This window comes from Phoenix dactylifera, chromosome 8 (assembly GCF_009389715.1).
Source record: "Phoenix dactylifera cultivar Barhee BC4 chromosome 8, palm_55x_up_171113_PBpolish2nd_filt_p, whole genome shotgun sequence".
In the NCBI taxonomy this organism is placed as follows: Eukaryota; Viridiplantae; Streptophyta; class Magnoliopsida; order Arecales; family Arecaceae; genus Phoenix; species Phoenix dactylifera.
In genome coordinates this window covers 16,734,868-16,760,206 of record NC_052399.1, presented here as the reverse complement: position 1 = coordinate 16,760,206, position 25,339 = coordinate 16,734,868, and the positions used below count along the sequence as shown (strand labels likewise).

The following is a 25,339-nucleotide window of genomic DNA, read 5'->3' as shown; positions in this document are numbered from 1 at the left end:
CCCCCTTCTCCCCCCAGCCGTATATATACCAGGCTGGGGGGTCCTTCTGGGGGGTTGGTCATCGTGTGGCACGATGGAGTTGCCACTGACATGGCCGTTACAGGGCGTCGTGGGGTAGCGCTGGGTACGGCCATGACAGAGCGTAGTGGAGCTCCGCTTTGTACGGCTGTTACAGGAGATCGTGGAGCAGCGCCGGATACGACCGTTGCAGGGAGTAGTGGAGCAGAGGGTCGCGGCGTGCTTCAGGGGAACAGCCTGTCGTTGTCGAGAGATTGCCGACTCGGGGTCGGATTGCTGGATCAAGGGGCAGCCGACTCGGGGTCGGGCTGCGAGGCCGAAGATATCCGACTCGGAGTCGGGCTACTGGATCAAGGGGCAGCCGACTCGGGGTCGGGCTGCGAGGCCGAAGATATCCGACTCGGGGTCGGGTTACTGGATCAAGGGGCAGCCGACTCGGGGTCGGGCTGCGAGGCCGAAGATATCTGACTCGGGGTCGGGTTACTGGATCAAGGGGCAGCCGACTCGGGGTCGGGCTGCGAGGCCGAAGATATCCGACTCGGAGTCGGGTTACTGGATCAAGGGGCAGCCGACTCGGGGTCGGGCTGCGAGGCCGAAGATATCCGACTCGGAGTCGGGTTACTGGATCAAGGGGCAGCCGACTCGGGGTCGGGCTGCGAGGCCGAAGATATCCGACTCGGGGTCGGGTTACTGGATCAAGGGGCAGCTGTAATCTTCTAGGGCGCGCGTGCCGGTCACGTGGGGCATGGTGGCTGAGTTCCCCCGTAACAGTAGCCCCCCACTTCCGAGCCTGGAACCAGAAGGGGAACGGGTGAAGGAAGTGATGCTTCGAGATTGTCGCCATCCCTCGGAGAGGCGCGCGCGCTTCGAGCTCCCCGCCTTCTTTATGGCGTATGGCGGTTGTTGCTGACCTGGCAGTCTGAGGATTTCGGCGGACATCCTTCCTTAATGGCGTCGATTCGCCTTTAGGGCGCGAGCGACCCTTCGACAGCCAGGCGTCACCGAGGTGTCACCCACCTTTCCGCCTATTTAGCCGAGAGTCCTCCTCCGTCCGCCTTTCTCTTTACAGACATCTTCGAGTTTCTTCTTTGCGCTGCCGTCGTTGCCGTCGGACTGTTCGCTTGCTCCTCCTTTGACGCTCTCGGAGCCGTTCTTCCTTCTCTCCCGGTGAGTTGCCCCATTCTTCTACTTAGGGCTCTCCATACTTTCTCCTTTTGTACTAGTGTACTCCAGTCGTTCTGGTCCTTTCCCCCTTCTTGACCCTGTCCTGACCGTAGATTCACTGGCCATTAGGTATGGGCGAAGTGAGAGCTGACCGCATTAAGTCGGAGTTGGTCGCCGAAGACCTAGATGGGTTCGTGGCTCGATACCACCTTCCCGAGGCCTGCAATGTTACGCTCCCGGGGCCTGAGGAGAGGATGTCCCATCCTCCTCCAGGGAAGGTCGCCATTAACGAGGGCATTCTTCAGGCCGGGTTCCGTTTTTCCCCCTCGGACTTAGTCGTTCAGGTGCTTCGGGGTTTAAGAGTGGCGCCGACGCAACTGGTGCCGAACTCGTGGCGCGCCCTAACAGCCTTCCAAGTTCTCTGCCGCATGCACGAGGTCCCCGCCACCCTGAATGTCTTTTGGGAATGCTATAGCCTGAGTGGCCACCCCCAGGACAAAGGGTGGTGGTGCTTTGCGGCGCGGCGAGGGTGCGGCCTCGTCAAGGAGGCTCCTTCCTCCATTCATGGCTGGAAGGAGCGTTTCTTTTTCATTGATGTGGATCCCTCTTGGGGAATCAGGGCGACCTGGGAGACGCCGATGAAGTCCCCGATCGGCCTATCGAGGCTGTCGAGGGAGGAATCCAATGGCGTCGCCGTCTTGAGGGAGTTGGTTGCCAAGGGCCGGCTCCCCCCGGTGGCCCGCCTTATTTCCGAGAATACCTTGGTGAATGTCGGTCTGAGCTCGGTCCCCGCCGACCGTGAGCCCGCCACCATTTCTTTTTTGACTCTTTCGTCTCGTTCTTCGGTGTCTCAGCCTCCGACCATCTCGTCCTTGTTGCAGAGATTGACGACGTCATGCGGTCGGACAAGAGACCGGCTGTTGGTAGGTCGTCCCTGCTGGAAGCGGTCCGGAGGAAGAAACGACCTCCTCCGAGCGGGGCCCCACCGGCGAAGAAGTCCCGCAAGGAGGAGACTCCGACGCCGACCAACGAGTCCAGGCCCACCAAAAATAGTAATATTATCAGAAGTAATAATATTAATTAAAAATAGCAATATCACGAAAATAGAAATATTACAGAAAATAGCTATATTATCAAAAAAGCAACATCACCAAAAATAGTAATATTACTAAAAGTAGTAATAATACTAAAAATAGCTATAGTATCAAAAATAACAACAGTATAAAAAATAGCAATATTGCCAAAAATAGTAATGGTGCTAAAAATAGTAATATTACAAAATAGCATTATTACGAAAATAGCAATCTTGCCAAAAATAGCAATGTTACCAATAATAGCAATGTTACCAAAACAGCAATATTACCAAAAATAGCATGATTACCAAAAATAGCATTATTACCAAAAATAGTAATGGTGGTAAAAAGTGGTAATGTTACTTAAAATAGTATTGTTACTAAAAATAGTAATGTTACAAAAATAGTAATGTTATCAGAAATAATAATATTACTAAAAATAGCAATATTACAAAAAAACAGTAATATTACCAAAAAAAATAGTAATGGTGGTAATAGTGGTAATACTACGGAATAGTAGTAATAGTACTAAATATAATAACCTTACTAAAAAACCTTACGGAGTGGTAGTAATAATAACCTTGCTACATAAAAAAAAACACAATGCTATGCTTCTTGGGTAGTTTTCTTTGCATCTTTGCTTGGTCCATTCAAACATCCAGACTGTTTTTTTCTTTCCTCCTGATTGCCTCGGTAATAACCTACAATCTGGATGTAAAGCCTGGGTGTGTGGTACCATGACCATCTCTCTCTTACCCTGTGTTTATTTATAGGCAGATTATTGATGACTGCCATTCATCAAATAATCCCCCCTTTTATGTTGTCACGTGCAATACATGTGCTGATTTTCAGTGGCTTGTTTGATGAAAATATCTAATTCTTATTTTTCTTTTGCATCGGTTAATGTATGTTTGTTTGATGCTAGTCCTCGCGCTGTATTAGAGTGTGGAATTTCCAAGGATTTGGATGCCCCATTGTCTTCATTGTGTCTGCAGTAATTAGAAAAAAGCATAACTGTGGTTTTAGATGGTTGGAAGTGATGTGCTATTTAGCAGAGAGTTTTTTTTTTTTCCTTCTTATATTCTTCGATTTTGGATTTCTTTGGCAACCTAAACTAATATGGGTACTGAATTTATTATTTCTTGAGTTATAGTGATTGAGGCCCTGTTTGGGAGAGCTTTTGGAGGGCCAAAAAGCACTTTCTGGCCCTCCAAAAGTACTTTTAGCTAAAAAAGAGTGTTTGGTAAATTTTTCGAAAAGCTGTTTCAGCTTTTGCGGGAAGCTGAAAACAGCTTTTGGGGGGAAGCTCCAATTTGGAGCTTTTCCAAAATGCTATTTTCAGCTTTTTCGGAAAGCTGTATTTTTGACCAAAATACCCCCATTTTAAAAAAAAAATTCCACCAAAAAACCTTTCTCTCACCGTCTCTTCCTCTCCCACCCAACCCCACTCCCTCTCCCCTGCCGCCGCACCCTCTCCCTCTGCCCCGCCATCGCACCCCCTCCCTCTCCCCTGCCCCCATGGTGGGGAGGTGCCGAAGAAGAGGAAGACAGGTCGTCTTCCCTTTTCCGCGGCCGCCGCCGGCGACGACCCGTCCCAGAAAGGGGCGGTGCCGAAGAACAGGAAGAAGAAGGGGCCGAAGAAGAAGGAGGTCCCACGGTGGGAGGGGCCGAAGAATAGGAAGAAGGGGGTTCCTGCGGCCGCCGGCGGTCACGACCCGCCCCCTTCCCGCATCCGCCACGGCCCGCCCGGCGCTGACGGCCTCACGGGAGGAGGGCACTTCCCACGGGGCCAGCCGCGGGCGCCCCCGGCCGCGGCCCGGTCCCCTCCCGCGGCCGCCGCCGGCCCCGACCTGGCACCCTCCCGCGGCCGCGGCGGCCTGGCCCCCTTCCGGTGCCGCCGGCCGCACGGGAGGAGAAGAAAGAAGAACAGAGGAGAGGAAGGAAGGAGAAGAAGAGAAGAAAAAAATATTATGTTATACTATAAATATTAATTTTATATCTTTATTATTATATTATACTATAAATATTATATTATATTACATTACATTATAATATATTAATATGTTATTTTTAATAATTTAATATTATGTTAGATTATGAAAAATTAATTTATACTAATAATTATAATATTTTATACCTTTATTATTGTATTATACTATAAATATAATATATATTACATTATATCATAATACATTAATATGTTATGTTAAATAATTTAATATTATGTTATATTACCAAATATTAATTTACTCTAATAATTATATTACTATTATGCTATATTATAATAATATTATTTTATATTACAATAATATTATACTATATCGTATATTTATGTACTAATATATGTTATATTTTATTATGTTCTGTTGTATAATACTATGAAATGTCCTTTATGGTAATTTTGTCATACAAAAGTACTTTCTTAGTTTGTTTACCAAACACAAAACAAAGTACCACAGCACTTTACGAATGTAGTTACCAAACAGCAAACAGTTTTTTATAATAACTCTACTTCAGACAGCTCTACTTCCAACAGCTCTACTGCCAACAGCTCCCCCAAACAGGGCCTGAGTCAGTAGTTGTTAAGTCTGAAACCAAGACAATTATTAATTCAAGATTCCCTAGTTGAGTCTCTAATTTGATCTGACTAGGTTGTCTTCCGGTGAGAACCTGATTCTGTAGGCCTCGCCACGGAACTGTTCGATTTAAACCAGTTGTACCTAGTGTTTTTTTTCCTTTTTTTTTTATTGACGTATTAGCCTATTAGGTGGTGGTTAACTAAGAGAGGCTCCAGTTACATCCTCTCCGGGTTTTATCTTTGAAGAGGCCAAAAAATAGAAAAGAACCGAGCTCATTTGGGTGAGACTCCGCCCATGCATATGATTCGCCTGGGGCCTCCCCCCGGTGACAGTCTAATCTGCCACGCAATTGGCTTCCAAAAGCATGTAACAGGGAACTTGTCCTCAATAACAATGTTAAAAATATAAAAATATATAAATAAATCTACGTCATTCTATAAATAACATAGCATCAGAGCAGAGGTCCTAAGTTCGAACTTTGTCTCCACACTTCTTAACTCCGTTATTAAAAAAATTTACATGATGGGCTTACCAATTTAAGAGGGGGAGTGTAGGAAAGTATACAAATATATAAATAAATTTGAGCTTAAGCTTTTAAAAAAAATGGTGATTTCAACAAACAGCTGAGTCTGGTGATTGGCACTGGCCATAATCAGAGTTTAGTTGTCACTCTCCAAACATACATTTGTATCAACTCTTTCTTTCTTTCTTTCTTATTTTTTTGATATGATATAAGCTCTTTCTTTAGCAACCGTCCGTGATTGCATCACATTGAGCAAAAGCTTGTCACGAAGAGCACAAGCTTCTGCTGCCACAGCCGATGTGGCGTAAACTGGGACCTCTTTAACAGCCAACGAACAAATACCGCAATCCCAGAAACCTGTTCCGTAGAAACAAAAGTATCCAAAGCAGGGACCTGCCATTTCATCGATTTATCCTCGGAAGACTAGCATGGAGAGACCTGGAATTGATAATAATCTATCATCATTACCCAAGCTTTATGAAAGAGGGGAAGAAGAAACATTCTCGAACATTACCCAAAAGCTAGATTTCTATATTTGATGTAGTTAATGTTTAAATAGATATAGGTTTGTCATTTCCTTTTATGTTATATTTTTATCTAACTTCTTGTATTATTAAGTCTTAGCAACCTTGATTCAAGTTTTGGGAAGAATGCTATATATCTTATATTTTCTTAATTTTTTACCTAATTTTGAAATATTTTTAGTGGACTTTGGAGTCCTATATTAGGTAGAGTTATTGAATCTCGGGCAAAAAATGCTATATGCTGTGAAGTTGTGTTTTTAAGTGATTTTTATGTATCTTTATATAAAATTTAAATGTATCATTATATAAAATTAATTAAAAATATGAATCTTACATTTGAATCAGGACTTGTTTCAATGGTGATGTTCTTATGCTTAGTAAAGAACTGATCTAGGTTTGAATCTTATGCAGCGCATCACTAAGTATTGAGGCCTGGATAAATATGGTGGAGATGAGTCTCCCTCCCTTTCTCTCCAAAAAAAAATAAATCTAAAAAGTATTTTTTTTGTCACAATGTTGAGTACTTTTAAAATACTAGAAGTGGGTGGCAGGCGAGTGCTTTATCTATGATGGGCAGAGTCACTCTTGTGCGGTTTGTTCTCAGTTCGATTCCGATTTATCTTCTGTCCAATATTATTGTGCCTCTTGCAGCGCTGAGGACTATAAAGCATCTGTTCAGGAGCTTCATATGGGGTTGGCAAGGGGGAGCGAGCGGCGTTCACCTGCTGGTGTTGGATGTGATCTGGCAGCCAACTCGTAACGGGAGGTTCGGTGTTCACTCTTTGATCAAGTAGCAAGAGGTTCTTGCTACCAGACATGCGGTCAGATATCTCCTACAACTAGAGAGCCTCCGGGGTACTCTGATGAGGCTTATCCAGGCCAAGTATGGAGCTTCGGCCGGTGTGCCCGTCTTTCACACTATGCGTCATAGCTCCTTCATCTGGAGAGAGATCCGCGCTCGTGCCCCATCGGTTTTTTCTGTGATCAGATGGGAGATGGGGACGGGCATGCTATTGACGTCCTGGAGGACAAATGGTTTTCTGAGCAGCCGTTAAGTGGGTGGCCCTCCTTGATTGACCCGAGGTGTCTGGATGGATGCAGAGTCTGTGATCTGATCATCCCAGGAGAGAGAAGGTGGAATGAGGGTCTCATTCGATAAGCTTTTGGAGAGTTGCTAGCTGAGAGAGTCGTGGCACTTCCGATACCCCCATGGGAGGCAGTGGACAAAAGGATTTGGAGTGGGACTGGGAAGTCGAAAGTGAACACCCGAGACTTACATGGCCTGGCTACAAGGGCTTCGATTCGACAGATTAATGGAAGCTGGATCTAAAGGTTGCGCATCCATCCCCATGTCGCCCTGTTCATCTAGAAGGTAACATGGGGGTGTCTGCCAACTAGAGGTGTGCTGGCCGATAGAGGTGTAAGAGTCTCCTTAGCTTGCGAGGTATATTCGGATGTGGAGGAGTCTATCTGTCATGTTCTTCTTAGATGCTTGCAGGTGGCCTAGATTTAGAGGTGCACTATGGTCTTCCCCGGCTCTTGACAGGATATGTCATCCATCAATTGAGGATTTTCTTGGCTTTTTGAAGAAATCCTCACAGAGGCCCAGCACCATGAAGTAGGGGATCAGATGTGCCTACCTGGTCTATCACATATGGCTAGATAGGAATTCTCGGATCTTCGAGGACAAAAGGGTGCACCCGAGGATAATGGTGGACAGGGCATTACTTTATACTGCAAAGATCATAAGTACCATTGGAGTGTTTTCTTTTGTGATAACTAGGGATATCTAGGACTTCCACTTAGTTTTTACAGTTATCAGGGTTGCTTTTGTCTCCTAGGAGTTCCCACACCCTAGTTTTCTTAAGGTGAACTTCAATGGCAGTGTTGTTGAGAGAAAAGATAGTGAGAGAGTGGGCTTTGTTATCAGATACCACAATGCCAGACTTGTGGCGACCGGAGGTGGCGGATCTTCGACACTATTGTTAGTGGAGTAAAGCTTAGAGCTGCGTGGGAGTGCATCACCTATACGAGGGTTGTTCTGGATACGGTCTGCATTCACCTTGAAGAGGATCAGCTATGGTGATCGAGTGGGTTCGAGACCGTCACAACGATGTTGGCGGGCAGTCGTTGCTTCACGACATATTAAGACTATTGAGAAGCTGTGGCTCCTTCCGAGCTACTCATGTCTACCGGGAGGCGAACAATGTTGCCGACTGGATCGCCTCCTTTGTAGCTCATCATTTTAGAGAGTTTTTTTGGGAGAACCAAGCGTCTGCTTCTTCTCTTTGCCAGCTTCTCTTTTATGATTTTGTTGGCTGCACTCATGCACGTTTTGTGTGAGGTGTCATTGTATCAAAAAAAAAATACTAGAAGTTTTTATCAATAAGTAATCTTATTTTTTTAATTAATTATTGATTCGAGTTCTTCATGCAACTTGGATGTCCATTTTTTATTAAAAATATTGCTTTATAGTTTTTAAGAATTTATGAATAGGCATCCACAAGATGTCGGGAGTTTTGTGTTAATCAATTGGTTATTTCAAAGTAGTAACTTTCTTCTTCAATGATATTTTTTTCTTCTAGTTATTCCTGGGAAAAACTAGGTTCAATCAGACCCTTGAGCTCTGGAAGTCAAAAGAGACAATCTACAGCATCTGGATTCAATCCAACTTTGAATGATCAACATGAACAAAGTAATTGCATTTATTGTTTCAACTCGAATCTTGCAAATGACATAGGTTCAGGGCTGCAAACGAAGTGCTTGGTCAGGGTGAGCTCAAGCCAGATCACTCTTAATATTTTAGCAACAATGGACAATGCAAAAGTAGGCTAGTGATGGTAGGATTTTGTATGGTTTACTACAGGCCTTAACCTACAGGATTAGACATAAATGCAATGATGACAAGGGACCGAGCATGTTCGGTGCTCCTGCATTAAAGTTGCAGAACTCTACTACAATAACCAAAGCTACTCTCTCTGTGCTTAGGAAAGTGGACATTGCACCAAGAACCGAGAAAGCCGGTTGGCAGCACAGCATGATTTGGTACCTTCCACCTGTGTTCTTTGTTATAGAATATGGATTGCAGATAGTACTCCATAAATGGATGCTAAAGTGTGCATACTTGGGACACAACTCTCATTGCTGAGTAAGAGTATCATATAAATGCCACCGCCTTGTGAAAACTAGAAGAAAGTAGGGCATACTAATCATGGCCTAGTAGTGCTAATACTTCATTTCTTGCAGTCCCACTTAGACTCTAGTCCAATATATGCATTGGAAACTATTTCATTCGGATGCTCGGTTATGTTCTCATCCTTGACAAGGGAAAAGGAAAAGAAGCCTTACACTGGTTAGCAATCATGGTGTAGGAGTAGTGCAGATACTTTATTATGTTCTCATCCCACTAATAGGACATTCCAAATCTTTTTGCAATCATGCACATTTGCATTAAAATGGTATACAAAATGCTCGAATATGCTAGAACTGATAGCCATGCATGATCATGTGATGTCTATACAAATAACGCCGACCAATGAGTGGGATTATGAGATGGCAACCTGTACGAGTATGGATTCTAGCCCTCATGCACTTGTAGGACATCCAAAAAAAAGAAGGGCCATGGCTTAGCCCCCAAGAGGTTTTGCTGTAGCCAAATGGAGCAGAAGCTTGACCGAGATGTACCTCCGAATGCAGCATAACCACAGCAACAATGAATTCGACTTTAGGTCTCTGGCACAAGCAATAAGAGCTCTCGATGTAGTTGGTTAATGAGCTAGAATGAATATCATGCCTCGATTTTGATTTTCTATCAAGCAAATAGCACACTGAGCGATTAGTTTCTACACACCTCTCTCTGTCTGTGCGTGTATGTGTTTGTGTGTATAGCTCTAAAATCCACAAGCAAATACAGCTGCAGGCCACCACCAGCTTGTGGATTGGATGCTCTAATGTGCCATCATCACAATTTCAAATTGAGGCATGGGAACAGACCTTAGGAGGCTGGAAGCACTGCTCTTGTGCTCCTCTAAATATTAGAATAGAGCATTCGTGTGCAAGACCATACAATTTGGATCTGCAGGTCCAGCAAACCAACAAATGATGGCGCACGCCGCTCAGGAAACTGGACCGAGCTCTTTAGCGGTTAAAAAAGGGTACATAAAGGGAGGGCCGGCAGACGGGCTTCAGCACCCACTCACCGCACGACCCAGCATATAATACTCCTCACTCCTCCATGCTTTCATCAGTCTCCGCTCATAAAAACCAAGTATTCGCTTCCCACACCCTCGTGCTTGTTCTCAACTTTGTGTTACAGTTTCAATCCGAGGGTGCAGATATAGGAGCATTTAAGCTGGTCGAAAGCCATGGATAGATGTGCATATCTTCGCCAGCATCTTCTCGAGTGCCCATCACAGCAGCTGGAGAACATCGAAGAGGAAGGCCCCTCCATATGCTGGCATTCGTCATCGCTGCGGGCTCCCGAGACTCCTACAGAGACCATGGAGTTCCTCGCAAGGTCATGGAGCCTATCTGCCATGGAGATCTCGAAAGCCCTTGCGATGCTCGAGAGTAAAGATCCTTCGGACTCCCCCTCATGCATGGAGAAACCAAACCATCGCTCCCCAGCTCGGCACTCAGCTGAGAACGTTCCAAGTGCACCCACGGTCACGGAAGACGAAAGTTCAGCAGAAAAACCGAATGTTACGCCACAAGCGCCGACCGAAGCAGTTGGCATCGGCCATCCCATTTCTCCACGAGATCATCATATCGATCTCAAGGTACACTAGCTAGCTAGCTAGCTTCTCGAGCTCTTCGAGCTGAAGTGAACTTCCTCATTTTTTTTCATTTTTAACTCTGTCCGAGGACATCCAGCTTCTTAGAGGATTGCCACCGCGAGGGAAAACGATGGGTGGATGGCTGAAGGATCACAAGGAGAAGAGAAGGGCAGAAGCTCGAACCCGCAATGCCGAAGTGTACGCCGCAACTTCGGTGGCAGGGGTAGCGGCTGCGGTTGCTGCTGTCGTAGCCAGCGCCGTCTTCTCGCCTGACGGGTCGAAGACCAGCTCTGGTTCAAAGATTACTGCAGCCATTGCTTCTGCTGCAGCACTGGTGGCATCGCACTGCGTGGAGATTGCTCGAGCATTTGGGGCCAGTCATGAGCAGATCTTAGCCGTCATCCACTCTGCCGTTACTGCACAAACTAGCGGAGATGTCATGGCGTTGACCGCTGGAGCTGCCACAGGTATGTTTTCTTCGAGCAAGTTTGCTCGCTCGCTCTAGGGTTTGATGCAGGATCGATCTAAACAAATAAATATAACCAGCAAGTCTTGCCCAAGCTCAAACTTAGAGATCAAAACATTAGTACTTGAGTAAGTTCGCTCGCTCGCTCAAACTTAGAAATATCATCCAATCACTTTGAAGAAGATGATATATGCTGCTTCTTTTATCTTGGCATCATCAAAAAATGATGCCAAAAACAGCTTACGCAGTTTAAACTTTCAAGTTAAGTCATTTGCATAATAACAAACAACTTAGTATTCTCTGAAATAATGTTTTAGTCCAGTATAGTGCACTAGTATGGTATGCACCCAGCAAACGAACGTTTGAAAATCCATGAATAGTTACTCATAAGCATCGCATAAGAGACCGGTAATGCAAGAACTGCAACTCTCAGGCATAATCTCTTTTAATGCAGCCTTAAGGGGAGCAGCAACACTGAGGGCAAGGCTATATAAGGAAATACAGAGTGCAGCATTAGCAGGAGAAAAGAACGAAACAGAGGGATCAGCTTTGACTTTCGTTTCCAGAGGGGGGGATCTTCTTAAACGTACAAGAAAAGGTACATATTTTCAAAGAGAGAAGCATATCCACAATTTATCTTTGCCTCAGCTCGCCGGTGCCTTCTGAAAATATTAGGACATCTATATTTTGTAGGACCTCGAACAGACACATAACCATCAGAAAACAACAAAAGGATTAAATTTACCTGAAAATGTGCCTATGTACTCTATCCAGACACTGGAGCAAGCTGCAAGAATTAAATACATACACAACTCATACAGTCTCCAAAAAAAAAAAAAATCATAAAACAATTTCGTATTAAATTAGTGCCAGGCTTAGTAGCAGAGACTAAATGGACTCTTTGGCAGGTATTCTTCATTGGAAGCAAGTGTCAGCATACATAAACTCTAGTTGGCAGGTAAAACAGGATATACCAAAAGGTTGATAATTATATCATTGGTATTGCTTTAGACCTATCTATATTATTTTTTTATTAAACAAATTACAGGTGATTGTTAAGATGAAAAGCACACATATGGCTGGAACCTTCGTGAAGAAGAAAAAGAGTAAGATCAGTAGGATGGTTATACCTAGTGCTTCGGATAGTCCAGTACGTGAAACTAAGTGTTGTTGTTCTTTCAGGTGTTGTTCTTGATGTCTGCTCAAATATCCCAGCATGGCCCGGCAGAGAATTAGAAGATAGCAGCCATCAAAGAGCTTACTTCGGAGTCAAAACACCCGAAAGGATAATTGAATTTGAATGCAAAAACAAACATGACCAACAGATCTGGATTGAAGGCATACGCCTAATGTTAAATTGTCATGCCAACATGAATGTAACCGTGTCAATTTAATAAGCAGCACCAGTACAATAAACATGAGTTGGAGCCAAACTAGATTGATATGATGAATAAATTAAAATTGCATCAAAAGGAATCTCACATCTACACCGCGCTATATTAGGTGACACATGTTACTTGCTATCACTAACAGGGTAGGTTGAATGGCTTATCTACAAACTGAACCGGGCAAAGGCCACATTAAGTGATAGGAGGTCAGATATTCCTTGACAAACTCCGCACTAGAAATTTAGGCATGATGATCGGTTCACTCCAGTTCCTTGGCAAAATCTATGTTGTCGACAAAGACCTGCAGAAGAAAAACAATTTGAATCCATGTCTCACTAGACATTATTCAAGCAGTGATTACTGCATGATTCTACTAATACATTCACAGCAGATAAACAACATGATGCCAAGATGTTAAATTGGAACAGAAAAAATGATAAAAAGCAGAAGAATTGGGGGATTTTAAAGAAATCAACAAATGAAATTATTTGGTTTCTGTTAGACAGTGGCTTATCATCACATAGAAATGTTTAGAGCAACTTCATGGTTCCTGTGAAACATCATGTGCTATGTACATCTCATACACTTGATACAAAATAATATAATTGGCCCCGTGATGCAAGATACTCTAGGAGTTGACCTAGTGAACAAAATAAAATATTAGCAAAAGCAATCAATAGCCTACCAAGAGAAAAAAAAGTTGAATGAAAAAGCCAAGTCAACATGGTTTGGCTGGGCTCTAGTACTTAGCTTGGAATTATCTTTTGGCATTTTCCTTAGTCAAGGTAGCCAGTTACCTATAGACAAATGCTGCCATAAGAGTGCAGCATTGTTAAAATTAATTATTCACATAAACAAAGACTGAAATGCAGTTTCAATATTCTTGCTAAAAGAGTTATTACCATGGTTCTAATTCACAACATTTATAAACAACGGCCATCATATTTGTTTCACAACCATTAATTAACATGGTCACAGCAGCAGTTCTTACATTGTCATTGTTTCAAAATTTTGATACAAATTTTTGAAATCTAGTTCAACATTATTCTAAACAAAAAATAAATATTCAAATCATGGTCTGTCGTACCGGTACGTACCGGTCCGGCCTGGGACCGGTACCGGATCAACGTGGAATCCGATATCGGTAGTTTATTGTTGGAGAACCGGTACGGAACTGGTACGGAACCGGTCCGGGCCGCCACCGGTACGCCGACCGGTACCGGTACGACGGACCTTGATTCAAATAATACTTATTGCATTGTTATGTCATTGCTATAGGCTGTTATATGCAGTTAGAGTGGCTACAAATTACTGTTCTAACTGAAGTAATTACTTTGGGAGACCCTGAAAGTTATCTCAGTGGTCATACCTCCCCGCTCACTGGCCGGAGGTGCTGGGTTCAAACCCTGAGTACTGTATTCTCAAGAATCCAGCCCAAGTAATTTTCATATATGGGTGGGATTTCCACCGAGTAAAAATCCTGGGTTCAATTTCAGACCAGACCAGGTACTTAAACTACAGGTGGGGCTTCCCAGATGGGACTCTCTCCTAATTGGACAGGGAGGGGGAGGTGGGGCTGGGGGTTGGCTACACTATGATCCATTATATCAGTTCGAAACAGCACTGGGAGCCTATGACAAGGCCATCATACCAACAGAGAAGAGAAGAAATATGGTTGGAACTTGGAACTCTAGGCCTTCCTTATAGGTGCACCTTGATCAGACTACCGAACAGCCAACTCATCTACAATATTCCCTTCCATGATTAGAGAAGGGAAGAGGGCAGAGATCTAGCCAAGCTGCCTCATAGAGAACGTGACTAATAATTGAAAACATTGGATTGAGGAATTAGTAATGTGTGTGCTCACGTCACCAATGTTCTTTTGTTGTCCAATAACATCCAGGCCAGGTGAAAATGCAATGGCATGGAGAAATTTTTTTGAACTGTGTGATATAAGACATAAGACAAAGTGTAGGTAAAAACCAACTTATCACATAAATAGGACTTTTCTGGAGAACTGTAGCCAGTAAAATCCTTTTAAAGCCAAATGCATCAAAAACAAAGTAAAAAGCTGATACCATACCGTTTTCCAACCATCAGGATCCAAGCAGGCAGTGATCTTTGTGTTAATGCCAGGTAAAGGGCCTGGTTCACGAGTAATTTTTCCCCCATACAATTTTATTGCTTCTGCAGTTTTATAAACATCATCTGTACCTATTGCAATCTGACAGGATACCAAAAGTTATTCTCCATCGAGTGTAATTAGGTAAAAATGCACAATGAATTAATATACAAAGACAACTGTAACCATACAGAGAAAATTTGTGATCAAAGTCACAAAAACAGTATCACTGAGCTATCAATGGTAACACGTCACAACTGGAAAATAAACATTACCTGTGCATAGGCATTTCCTTTGTCATATTCTTTAACCCCGTAGTTGTACATCAACTCCAGCACTGCATTTTTATCTTCAGGACCATATCCCATCATTGCTATAGTATACTGAAAATAGGTACAAGCAAATATCAATCACAAAGGTTGACATGATCCATAACTAATGGGTCAGAAAAAGAAGTATATGCTAATAAATAAATATACCGAGGATCACAGAGACAAAGTATTATTTTAAGATAAATTAAAAAACATAAAAGAGAAGATTAAAAGGATGATATTGATACAAAATAGATAGCGAGAGTATCTGCATCACATAAAATAACCTAGACAACAGTTTAGGCTAGGAAGTTATCAGGATATCAATAAATTCAAAGTTACAGATTAATAGTGGATATAGTTTCAGCCAATGATAGTTAGATCAATGAAAGAAAGTATGTTATCAACGCTGTTGAACAAGACTCCAAGCAAGTTGGAAAAGAATGTACAGAATGCTGAAGATTAAGAAACAAAAAGAAGCATTGAGGACTACATAAATAAAAAGGATGATACTGACATAAAATAGATTGTAAGAGTGTGTACTTGACATAAAACAACTTATATAAATGAAATGGCATGATGCATACCCAATATGGCATTGGAAGACGAAGAATCCATGAATACACACACTAATCCACCAATGCACCCATGCCCCAAAGAAGAGGAAGCAAAAAAAAAAAGCATACATCTGAAAGGAAAATCAAATCCACAACTTCCATTATGAGCAACTAGATTGATCAATAATTGATATCGCTGACAAATAATATGTCAGTCCTGACAGAATTTTATATAGATGACATGCGCAAACTAGATCATATATAGCTGGTGCACAAATTAAGAAGATATGCGGTGAATAAAGAGAGTTACCTTGTCCTCAGGATTGTCTTGTTTGTGTAGAAGCTCCATACCAAATGCCTGTTTAAAAGTGATCATGGATTTACAACTTGACAAAGTTGAATCAACAAAACTTGATGACAATTGCAAATATGTCTATACAAAATAACCTGAATTCCTCATGGACCAACCAACCTTCTCATAGAAGTTTATAGCACGATCAAGGTCTCCTACACGAAGCATTAATTGACAAAAGGGTTCTGGTGTAGGGCCCCTTTCCAAAAGCTCAAACTTATAACCATCAGGATCTTCAATAGAGGCAACCAGAGTTTTGCCCCCTTTTAAAGAGCTAGGTTCCCTGGTCACCTTTCCTCCCTTGGCTTTTATAAGATCCACCGTCTTGGCAACCTATTATAAAAGATCAACCAAATATGATGACATGTTCTTGTAAATATTATTCTATCTACATATAAACAAACAGATACTTGAAATCCTACTGATATGATATTATTTGTATTCATATTGAAAGACTTGTTGTAACCTATTGATCCAATAAAAAAGAAAATCTTTAAGAGTGCCTCAACATTATGAACAGGGATTAAAATATTCAATATTCATGCATTTCAGCAAGGCACATCAAGAAGGCAGATGAACTTGAACACTTTAATCAGTGTATTTTCATTTTGCATATAGTAATTGCATGGATAAAGCTTAGAGTTTATAAGCTAAAACTATTGATATGATATAATAAGCAAGGCATAGCTAAGATCTATTGGTGTATAGACTCTAGATGAATAAAAGATAGATTTTGATGTTAAAACCTGCCAACTTTTAGTTATGAAATCTATATCAGAATTTCATCATTTTTTCTCTTGTATAATTTGTTCTCTTCATAGATTTGCATATCACTTTTCTCCAAGTTTTCAGCACAGCAAAACATGATATTGGATGAACATTTAGACACTGAAAAAAAAAACAAGCATAAAGCATGATAACACATTAATTTTAATTGAATATAGATTTTAATGGGCATGGACTAACAGAAAATCTAAATCAAGGAAAGAGGTAAAATTTATGGTGGAAATCTGTTCATCAAAGTTTGCCATTTCATTTGATGCCACATCCAATGGAATTGAAACAACTCAAGTGTCCTGATCAACATAACTACGAAGACTTTGTCTAACCAGCAAAGAATAAAATGTAAAATAAAATTTTATTTGGCATCACTGATCTAACATCTACTAAGCCCATATGAGTTTGAAGTTATCTATTTCATATTAAGGCTCCTCCATGATTTATAACACAATGTTCTCATTAAATGATCATATTTTAAATTAATTGGTCTATGGACTTCTAATTTCAGTTCTAAAGAACTCCATTACATGAACATCCATATCAGTGTCAACGCAAAACACAAGTAGAAGGATTCATATTTTCTAGACCTCAAAATGAAAAGGAGGATTCAGGGATTTGGCTGCATATATACATGTCCATACAAAGAAGTGTTTCTAATTTGCAAAATTGCAAGTGCAATAGTTAAAAAAGTGCAAGTTCATAACATGGTAAAACCCATATATAAAACGTGATAAACTACTTGTAGTATCTCTAGATCATATTTCTATCGAGTATGTAAGTCAAACTCTTTTACAAGTTGAAGTGGCCAGAGCAACCTAGCAGAATGTCACAATGCAACTTATGGATGAGGCATTAGCAATACTGACTTCAAGAGTATTTAAGAAGTAGTCCATGAAACAAAAGTGACACTGGATAATACACATAGCCATGAAACGTCTGCTAGCTAGAAAATACGAACTCCAAATTGGACTACATTCTGATCAATGAAATATCAATCCTTATGGGAGTAAAACAATAGGTTGATCAAGGTTGTAAGCAGGAAGAATTGTCAACTCAAGATGTGTCTTTATTTGATATCCAATCTTAAGCTTAAAAGCAAGTATATACTCCTACAAGAACATAAACCACTTGGCATGGTGCTTCAACCTGTATTTGGAATTTAGATAAAGCAAAACTTCTGAGTCAAAATTGAATAAGAACTATCTTTGTAGCAACTCATGCCTCTAGTGTTTTAAATCTTAAGCTGAGTTTGGGCATATGAAGGCAATTCTAGGCTTGAAGCAATATCGAGGCCAGTGTGTGTATTCCTAAGCGGCGGTTAAGCATAACCTAGCTTGAACCAAGCATGGTCAGTTGGTTTAGTATTAACCAATCCACTCATCTTTCCCTAGAGTTACAAAATGCTCCACAAGAACCGTTGATTATAGCATATAATGATTTCTTAGTATTTACATACAACTCCATGCTGTCGAGAACATTCAAGACTTCAGCATATAGATCTTTACACTGGTAATTCATCGAGCCATCTGAAAATATGACCTTCAATCACCCTTATGTGAAAGGTTTCTCTCTTGCATTTTGCTGTCTTTTACTTTTCCTTTTTTGATGAACATGTGTGTTCTGGTTCTGGCACCTCAAGTTATTTGGTTTCATAGCCATTAATGCTCTAGTATCAAATATTAGAATACAACACAACAGAATGATCATTTTACCTCTCATTTTCCATTATAATTTTCAGATCTGATGGTATTTAGGTCACAGGCTCTCATATTAATGCTCAAATGGCTAACATAAAAGCTGAAAGAAGGAGCCACATGATAATTTTTGTTTATCTAATTTATGCATGTCAACAGTAAAAGGTAGTATATATAGGTCACCAGTTTTACATGGACATGGATACGAGAAAAGGATTCGGACACATTTCCAAGTGCCTGACTCAGAAAGAGGGAAAAAGAGAAATATGGGGACACAAAGGATAACATATACATTTAATTAAATTATATATTTATACCTTTATCTATTTATATATTAAAAAAAGTTAAAAAGATATTGTTTATTGAGTTCTTTCAATATATATGTTTCTCATTCAAAGTTTCCAATTAACTTAAGGATATTAGCAAAACAATATTTTACAAAGTTATGTCAAAACCTTCATAACAAATCTTGAAAAAGTACAAGTACTCACTCCTAATATCAAATCAGAGCATCAAACTCATTGTTGGAAGAGTTCAGCTCACTCATTGTTAGAGGAGTTCAACGAGATCTTCCAATCTTTAAAGTGGCAACCAACGAACTTCATAAATATCCACGTATTCCATATGTATCTGACTTGAATACATATCCAACACAAATTTTTGGTGTTAGACGTGAGCGTCCAGTTAATGTTGCAGGCAGCTATAGATATTTTGGGGGGATTTAGTGAATAACCCTTTGCAAAGAGCCAATTAATCATCTTCAGGGTTTCACAATTATACTCTATATAATTAAATGTCTGTGAGTTAGCATGTATATAACGACAAATAAGCAAGCTCATTTAGCAGCATATTTTTGGTAGGTGTATGTGAAGCTTCAAGTAACAGGCAGAGATTTACATTAGGCATCGTAAGTATGCCAAAGTTTCACTATGGCCCCTCATCAACAACCACATATGATAACATATATTTTAATATCTAAGAAGTAATAGCCAAATTGAACTCAAGCATCCCTAGTAGATGTCACACAAATAAGCCCGAGTTGAGAAAAGTCAAGAGATGATAGGTGATGGCTTGAAAAGGTGCACATGTTGTTTCGCCTTTCATGAGCTTAAAAAGAAGACTAGAGTGGTACTTTCTCTTGCTTTTATGCCAAAACATATGTTAACCAGAATTATTCAATCTTCATTGATACTACTACATGTTTGGTTGTAATATATAATCAATAATCTCATACATCTTACAAATATTTCTATTTTATGAATTATTATAGTGGTTAGTAGATGCAAAATGTTGTATTTGCATTGTTTTAGATGTGTTGTACTCATATACTACATGAGAGGGCTAAAGCTAACTGCGATAGTCGGCGGCAGGGCTGCTGTTCCTGCTTCTAATATCCCATTGCTTTTTGCAAGCCATCTAATTCTAGTTCTAGAAGATTTTGGTGTCAAAACATGGAAACATCATTATATGGGCCACCACAAAAAGTTTAAATTCATAAAGTGAACAGATGATGTACCCTCTAGTATTGCATGGACATGGACAAAGGATTCAGACATTTGAACATGTATATAAGCATCTGATTAGGCAACAGGGAAAGATAAAGGGAGACGTGGTGGGAAAAAATATATGTTTAATTTATTTTTAATTTGATAATATTGCATGTTAGGAAGGGTTGGGTCATTCAAAATTGTTGGCTACTGGACTGGATCCAAGTCATTCTTGTCTATTTAGCTGGGCCCAGGTTTGTTTTCATTTTACTATAGCTTAAGGATTTCTATAGATGTATGACTGAGGACTAAGTAAAAGATTACCAAGATTTTGATGCCTTCTGATTTATTTCACTTCCCTTCCTCTTTGAATCCTTTCAAGTTTCAACAGCAGTGGACTGCACTGACTATAATGAGAGAGCAAGAGCAGCTAGCCAATTGTCGTGTCACAGCGATGGCAGACTTCACAGCTTGGTGAAGTTCCCAAAGTAAGTACCTAGCCTTCTCACTCCCTCGTGGCATCATGATGCAGTGGGCTTCACAGCAAGGTGGCATTCTTGTGGTAAGTACCTCAGCTCTTCACCCCCCTCCCTCTGCTATCTATCCATCTTTCCTTTCTCTCTCACCTTACTCTTCACCTTATCACACCCACCAACCCATTGCCCCTCTTTCTCACTACTCTCACCCGAATTGACTAGTGTTGACTTGTCTTTTTGGATCCATACTCACAAATCTTAGTTAAAATTGCCTGCAGATCACATTAAATGAACAGAGAGGTACTTTCATTATATGCATCCATCAAACTATTGTTGTAGCCATTGATTGTCAATCAACCACCGCATATGTCTCCAATCCCCAGAATAAGAGTCAGAATCGCATAGTAGGCTTAAAGTCAATATCAAATCTACCAATAATTATCAGACTTAAGTGAGTTACACAATAACCCTCAACTGGTGAAATTTTGTTCTTTTTTTTGCTAAAAGTGAAATCTTGTTCTTGCCTGCCTTTTTTACTGTTCTTCATGTCCGATTAAGCGCATCCAACACCTGAGACCAGTATCTAGTGATCCTTTTGCACCTGTTTCATCATCTCCTCGGGCCTGCCTTTTTTACTGTTCTTCATGTCCGATTAAGGGCATCCAACACCTGAGACCAGTATCTAGTGATCCTTTTGCACCTGTTTCATCATCTCCTCGGACGTTAAAAGCTACCAAGGCTTCAGTTTTGCATAGTCTCACTCTTCACAATCATGAACTGGGTTTACCTCCGAATCCAAACCAATTGTGTTATGTTGTGCCCAATCAGGAGCTAGGTTTTCTTATCCTTCCTCCCTCTCTAGTTGTGCAAGTTTTCCTCTTTCCTTCATATTTCTCTTCATGTTCCCTAAAATTATTTCCCCCCCCCCCACCCTTGACTTATAACATAAATATAATTAACCTTGATAATTTTGACTAATCTTTTTATTTTTCCATCTCCGAACTTTTGGGTGTTTGAAACTTGATTCTTGGACATATCGGTGTGCAAGTTTTCCTCTTTCCTTCATATTTCTCTTCATGTTCCCTAAAATTATTTTCCCCCACCACCCTTGATTTATAACATGAGTATTATTAACCTTAGTATTATGACTAATCTTTTCATTTTTCTTATTTTTCCATCTACAAACTTTTGAGTGTTTGAACGTTGCTTCTTGGACATATCCCCTAATTGCGTCTCCTTAATTACCATCATCCACTTCCTCATTGTCTTCCAACATTCTCTTTTAAAGTCACATTTTCCTTTAAAGTCTCTAGAGTTCTCTTATTTTGTCTCTCAACTACAAGTCTATCAAGCATATCACACTTCAAGTATCTACCAGATAGTTATCAATGATTAACGATCTAGGTTTAAGGGATGCATCAGACATTTCATTCTATCATATCATAAGGGTGTTATCAAGTTCATAGCATACATTATTTGTACAAGTATTGGATTCATACTATATGACAAGACCATGGCCTGTTGTAGTTGTATGTATAGGATTATTACCAACATTAGAGTTCTTTTAAGCCATTCAAGTCAATTCCACATACATCACAATAACACCAATTAGTTACAAAAATATAAATTAGTTACTAAAATATATATATGTACATATACATAAGTTAGTCAGACATGCTATTATCTAAACTTGCAGTAAGAGTGATTATAAACTATAAAGTTATCCGGATGCACCATATTCGTTAATCAATATTTCACAAATAATTTCGATATACACAGAGTTATTTGCAATTGAGATTTTTTTTTCTTAAAAGAAGACCTATAGTTAACAAGCACAAGGACATATAATATGAAGGCATCAATAGTAACATAATCGGTGAGGCACAAAGTACAAATACTGAAAAAAACAAAACCCGATAGTGTATAATGATTTTTATGTGGATCTCAATTCAATCATTCAAAGAGAAATGGATATAACAGAAGTTCAGGATTGCATGCAAACATACATGCATGCCCAAAATCCACTAACAGGATTACAGTGTATAAATTTATGGGAACAGAATCTTACATCCTCCACTGCAATACCGAAGTGACCAAAACCAGTTCCAATATCATACTTGTCAACCCCATAATCTACCAATATTGTAACAAGCAGAATTTTAATCAGATAACGCATAGATATACAGTTGTGCAGAATCAAATAAACAGAAAGGTGATAGGCAATGAACTATTAGAGTACAAAAAAAGAAAGAAGAAAAAGAGGAGGAAGAAGAAGAAGACAAAGAAAGAAAGGATTCCTATATAAGAAAAAAATGTCTAAAGGCATCATTAACACTTTAAAGTAGCATGACATCATGAAGATATAACAGAGGTAGCTTACTGTAAGTGAGTTCAACGACAAAATGTGAGTCTTCAGGCCCATATCCAAGAAAAGCATTTGTGTATCTTTCCTCAGGAATGTCACGTTTTCGCAGCAACTTCATTCCCAAGCACTCTGTATAGAACCTGCACCAATCAGGCAGACAAATTTAGCAGAAGCCATCTGCCTGTACATTAAATACATGATCTTCATGGTACAGAGGTATAATTCAGAAAAGGGAAGGATACTTTATGGTCTTGTCCAAGTCCCCAACACGATAAACAACATGAAGAAGCCTCCTCTTGTCCTTTTTCACCCACTCTAAGGCCTCTTCTTGACTAACAGTGGTGCTTGCTTGTGTCGTCATATTTCCAGCAGCACTGGCCTCTATGCCACTCGCTTTTCTTATCAACTTAGAAGGTTTTATTCCAAATAACTGCCCGTGATGCATAGCTGTGCAATCACGGCCAGAAGAGTCAATGGATCAGGGACCAGTAAAGAAGGTAATATAAAAGACTAAGAGCTCCTTCTCTTCAACTTGCCATATAGTTGTTCAAAAAAAATTCAAGAAAGTAATAAAAACCAATGAAATAAATAAATAAATAAACAGAGTAGATATATAGATACACAGAGCACATGACTTCCAAGTGTGTGTATATATATACATATATATATAATAAGCTAATACTGGATTCAGACAATAAAGAAAAGTTAGGGGCCTGTCTGGTACTGTTCTTGTTTTTGTGTTCTGGCTTCTCTACAAATTAGAGAAATATCTCGTTGAGGTTGATGTTGAAGATGGCATTTGCACAGAACTTCTGCTATTACTTGCTTCTATTTTGATTCCTTTGGTAAACAACAAAAGTTTGCTGCCAATAGCTCTAAAGATTTTACAAACAATTTGAAAAAACGAATGGGTTACATCACATGTCTTTTGGTCTAGTTTATTTTTCTTCTTGTGGTTTGAAAACAAAAACAGAAAACAAAAGCAATACCCAACAGGCGCTAGAAGATCTGTTCTTGTGTTTCGGATGAACTTTTAGATTCACCCCAACTTCAAATTTAGTCAAAGATTATCAACAAGCACCTATTCAGTTCATTCAGTTCAGTTAACAGATCCACTGGAACCAATTAGACTTGCAAAAGCTGCATTACTTTCTGTATAATATACCTCCCTGCTCTAAAGAAATTGCACATTAAATTCAGTAACCAGTAAATAAAAAATAAACCACGGGTCGAGCTATATCTAACTGTCACTGACGATTCATGTAAAACCCATATATATAATACTAAAAGATGTAACTTTCGCAAGAAAAAGGACAGGATGGATGATCGGATCAGTAGTTCTTGTTTACTAATCAGTCACAGAGAGCAAATTTACATCTTACAAATTCCAAAACAAATCGAAACGCCTCAAAACCCTAGAAAAACCATAGCATCGAGCGAATGGAGTCTCATTACATCCTGACCAAGTCGCAAGACCCAAACGATCGCTCACGGATCAGTTGAGGATTTTTAAAGAAAAAGGATCGAAATCGTTCAAGAATCCGCCGGGAAGATTAAGAGGCGATGAGAAAAGCGAATAAGGTGAAGAGTTCTGCAAAAGAATTCCGGTGGGATGGAGGCTTCACCGCTTCCGAGATGGGACAGAGCAAGGCGGCGGAAGGGAGCGGAGTGGAGGCCGAGGCGGGCGTTGGAGGCGAGCCGGACGGCGGCGGAGAAGGGGGAGGGGGGCCGTAGGCCGGCGAGCTGGAGGGAGTAGGAGGCGGCCATCGGGAGGATCCTTGCCATTGGCCGGGGCTACCGGCTTTTTGATTCTCGCTGGGCTGCGTTTGCTTCGCGTTTGCGTCTCTTGCTGCCGCTCGCGGCGATCGAATCCCTCGCCCACTCTATCCGAGCTCCCGGAGCTGTCACGTGTGTGGAGGCCCGCCTCGGCCCGGTCCATTTGACCGGGCCCAGCCTAGCCAGCTGTGGGCGTATCAGCCGTGGAAGCGTATCAGCCGATGAAGACTTCTGATCGCGGGGATGAGTCTTCCTCCTTTCCACTCAGCTATCTCGGCCACGATGAGGAGTTCTAAAGTTGCGGGGACCCTATGGACTCCTCTAAGAGAGTGAGCCTCTCACCACCGAGTGCCATAGCCCTTTCTCCTCTTTTTCTCTCTTCAAACTCAAGGCATTCCATCATTGGGATTGTCGGAAATCAGGGCTGCCACACATCATTGGAGCTAAGGTAATGCCTTAGCCTTTTTTTCTCTTTCTTTCTTTTTCTTCCGATGATTAGGATTCATGGCCGCTGACCAAAAAATCGGGTGGAAACTGCTTGGAGAAAAGAATCTTCTGTTTTGCTCTGTTTCACCTCCTTCTCCCTTTTTCCAACCATCATCGCCGTTGGCGTTCGTCGCCGAGAGCCTCGGCCCCAAGCCGGAGCCAAAACCCCAGCCGCCGGCAAGTGGGCTAGGATCTGAGAACAACCGAGCCAATAAATTTCCTTCTCAACCTTATTTTTAGTTTAATTTTTAGACGGTCGACCATCGTCGGTGGTCGCCCGCTACTTTATGTCTCCATCGCCTGCTGCCACCTGTCAAAACTAACCACGCACTTGCTTCCAAGAATGAAGAAAGAAAGAAGAAGAAGAGAAGAGAGAGAAAGAGCCATCCCTCTCTTCCTTCTCTCTCATCTCTCTATTTCTCT

General features: G+C 41.0%; 2 protein-coding genes across 3 annotated transcripts; one reads left to right on the top strand and one right to left on the bottom strand.

The window, feature by feature from the left end:
- Positions 1–9,851: 9,851 nt before the first annotated feature.
- LOC103702540 (VAN3-binding protein) lies at positions 9,852–12,555 on the top strand. 2 transcript variants are annotated; one of them, XM_039129075.1, is made up of 6 exons: positions 9,852–10,659; positions 10,754–11,123; positions 11,577–11,720; positions 12,031–12,080; positions 12,171–12,237; positions 12,305–12,555. In XM_039129075.1, exons 1-6 carry the CDS (start codon positions 10,246–10,248, stop codon positions 12,514–12,516), a joined length of 1,257 nt encoding a protein of 418 aa, XP_038985003.1. In that variant the 5' UTR covers positions 9,852–10,245; the 3' UTR covers positions 12,517–12,555. The 2 variants fall into 2 exon arrangements, with proteins under 2 accessions (XP_038985003.1, XP_038985004.1); XM_039129076.1 differs by having other exon boundaries at positions 9,858–10,659; positions 12,171–12,228.
- Positions 12,438–24,530, bottom strand: LOC103702541 (probable lactoylglutathione lyase, chloroplastic). The gene is made up of 9 exons (XM_008785014.4): positions 24,280–24,530; positions 22,897–23,101; positions 22,670–22,794; positions 22,358–22,422; positions 15,973–16,185; positions 15,811–15,858; positions 14,908–15,015; positions 14,594–14,734; positions 12,438–12,811 (listed from the first exon to the last, which is right to left on the bottom strand). Exons 1-9 carry the CDS (start codon positions 24,437–24,439, stop codon positions 12,770–12,772), a joined length of 1,107 nt encoding a protein of 368 aa, XP_008783236.2. The 5' UTR covers positions 24,440–24,530; the 3' UTR covers positions 12,438–12,769.
- Positions 24,531–25,339: the final 809 nt, after the last annotated feature.

What these genes read in the sequence shown, in the direction of transcription:
- LOC103702540 (XM_039129075.1), top strand. Translation starts at nt 10,246, where the DNA reads ATGGATAGATGTGCATATCTTCGCCAGCATCTTCTCGAGTGCCCATCA. An exon ending in TCTTAAACGTACAAGAAAAG is followed by an intron (nt 11,721 to 12,030) that starts GTACATATTTTC and finishes ACTCTTTGGCAG; the next exon opens with GTATTCTTCATTGGAAGCAA. An exon ending in GAAGAAAAAGAGTAAGATCA is followed by an intron (nt 12,238 to 12,304) that starts GTAGGATGGTTA and finishes TTGTTCTTTCAG; the next exon opens with GTGTTGTTCTTGATGTCTGC.
- LOC103702541 (XM_008785014.4), bottom strand. Translation starts at nt 24,439, where the DNA reads ATGGCAAGGATCCTCCCGATGGCCGCCTCCTACTCCCTCCAGCTCGCC. An exon ending in AAGGAAATGCCTATGCACAG is followed by an intron (nt 14,735 to 14,907) that starts GTAATGTTTATT and finishes GTATCCTGTCAG; the next exon opens with ATTGCAATAGGTACAGATGA. An exon ending in ATCCTGATGGTTGGAAAACG is followed by an intron (nt 12,812 to 14,593) that starts GTATGGTATCAG and finishes TTTCTTCTGCAG; the next exon opens with GTCTTTGTCGACAACATAGA.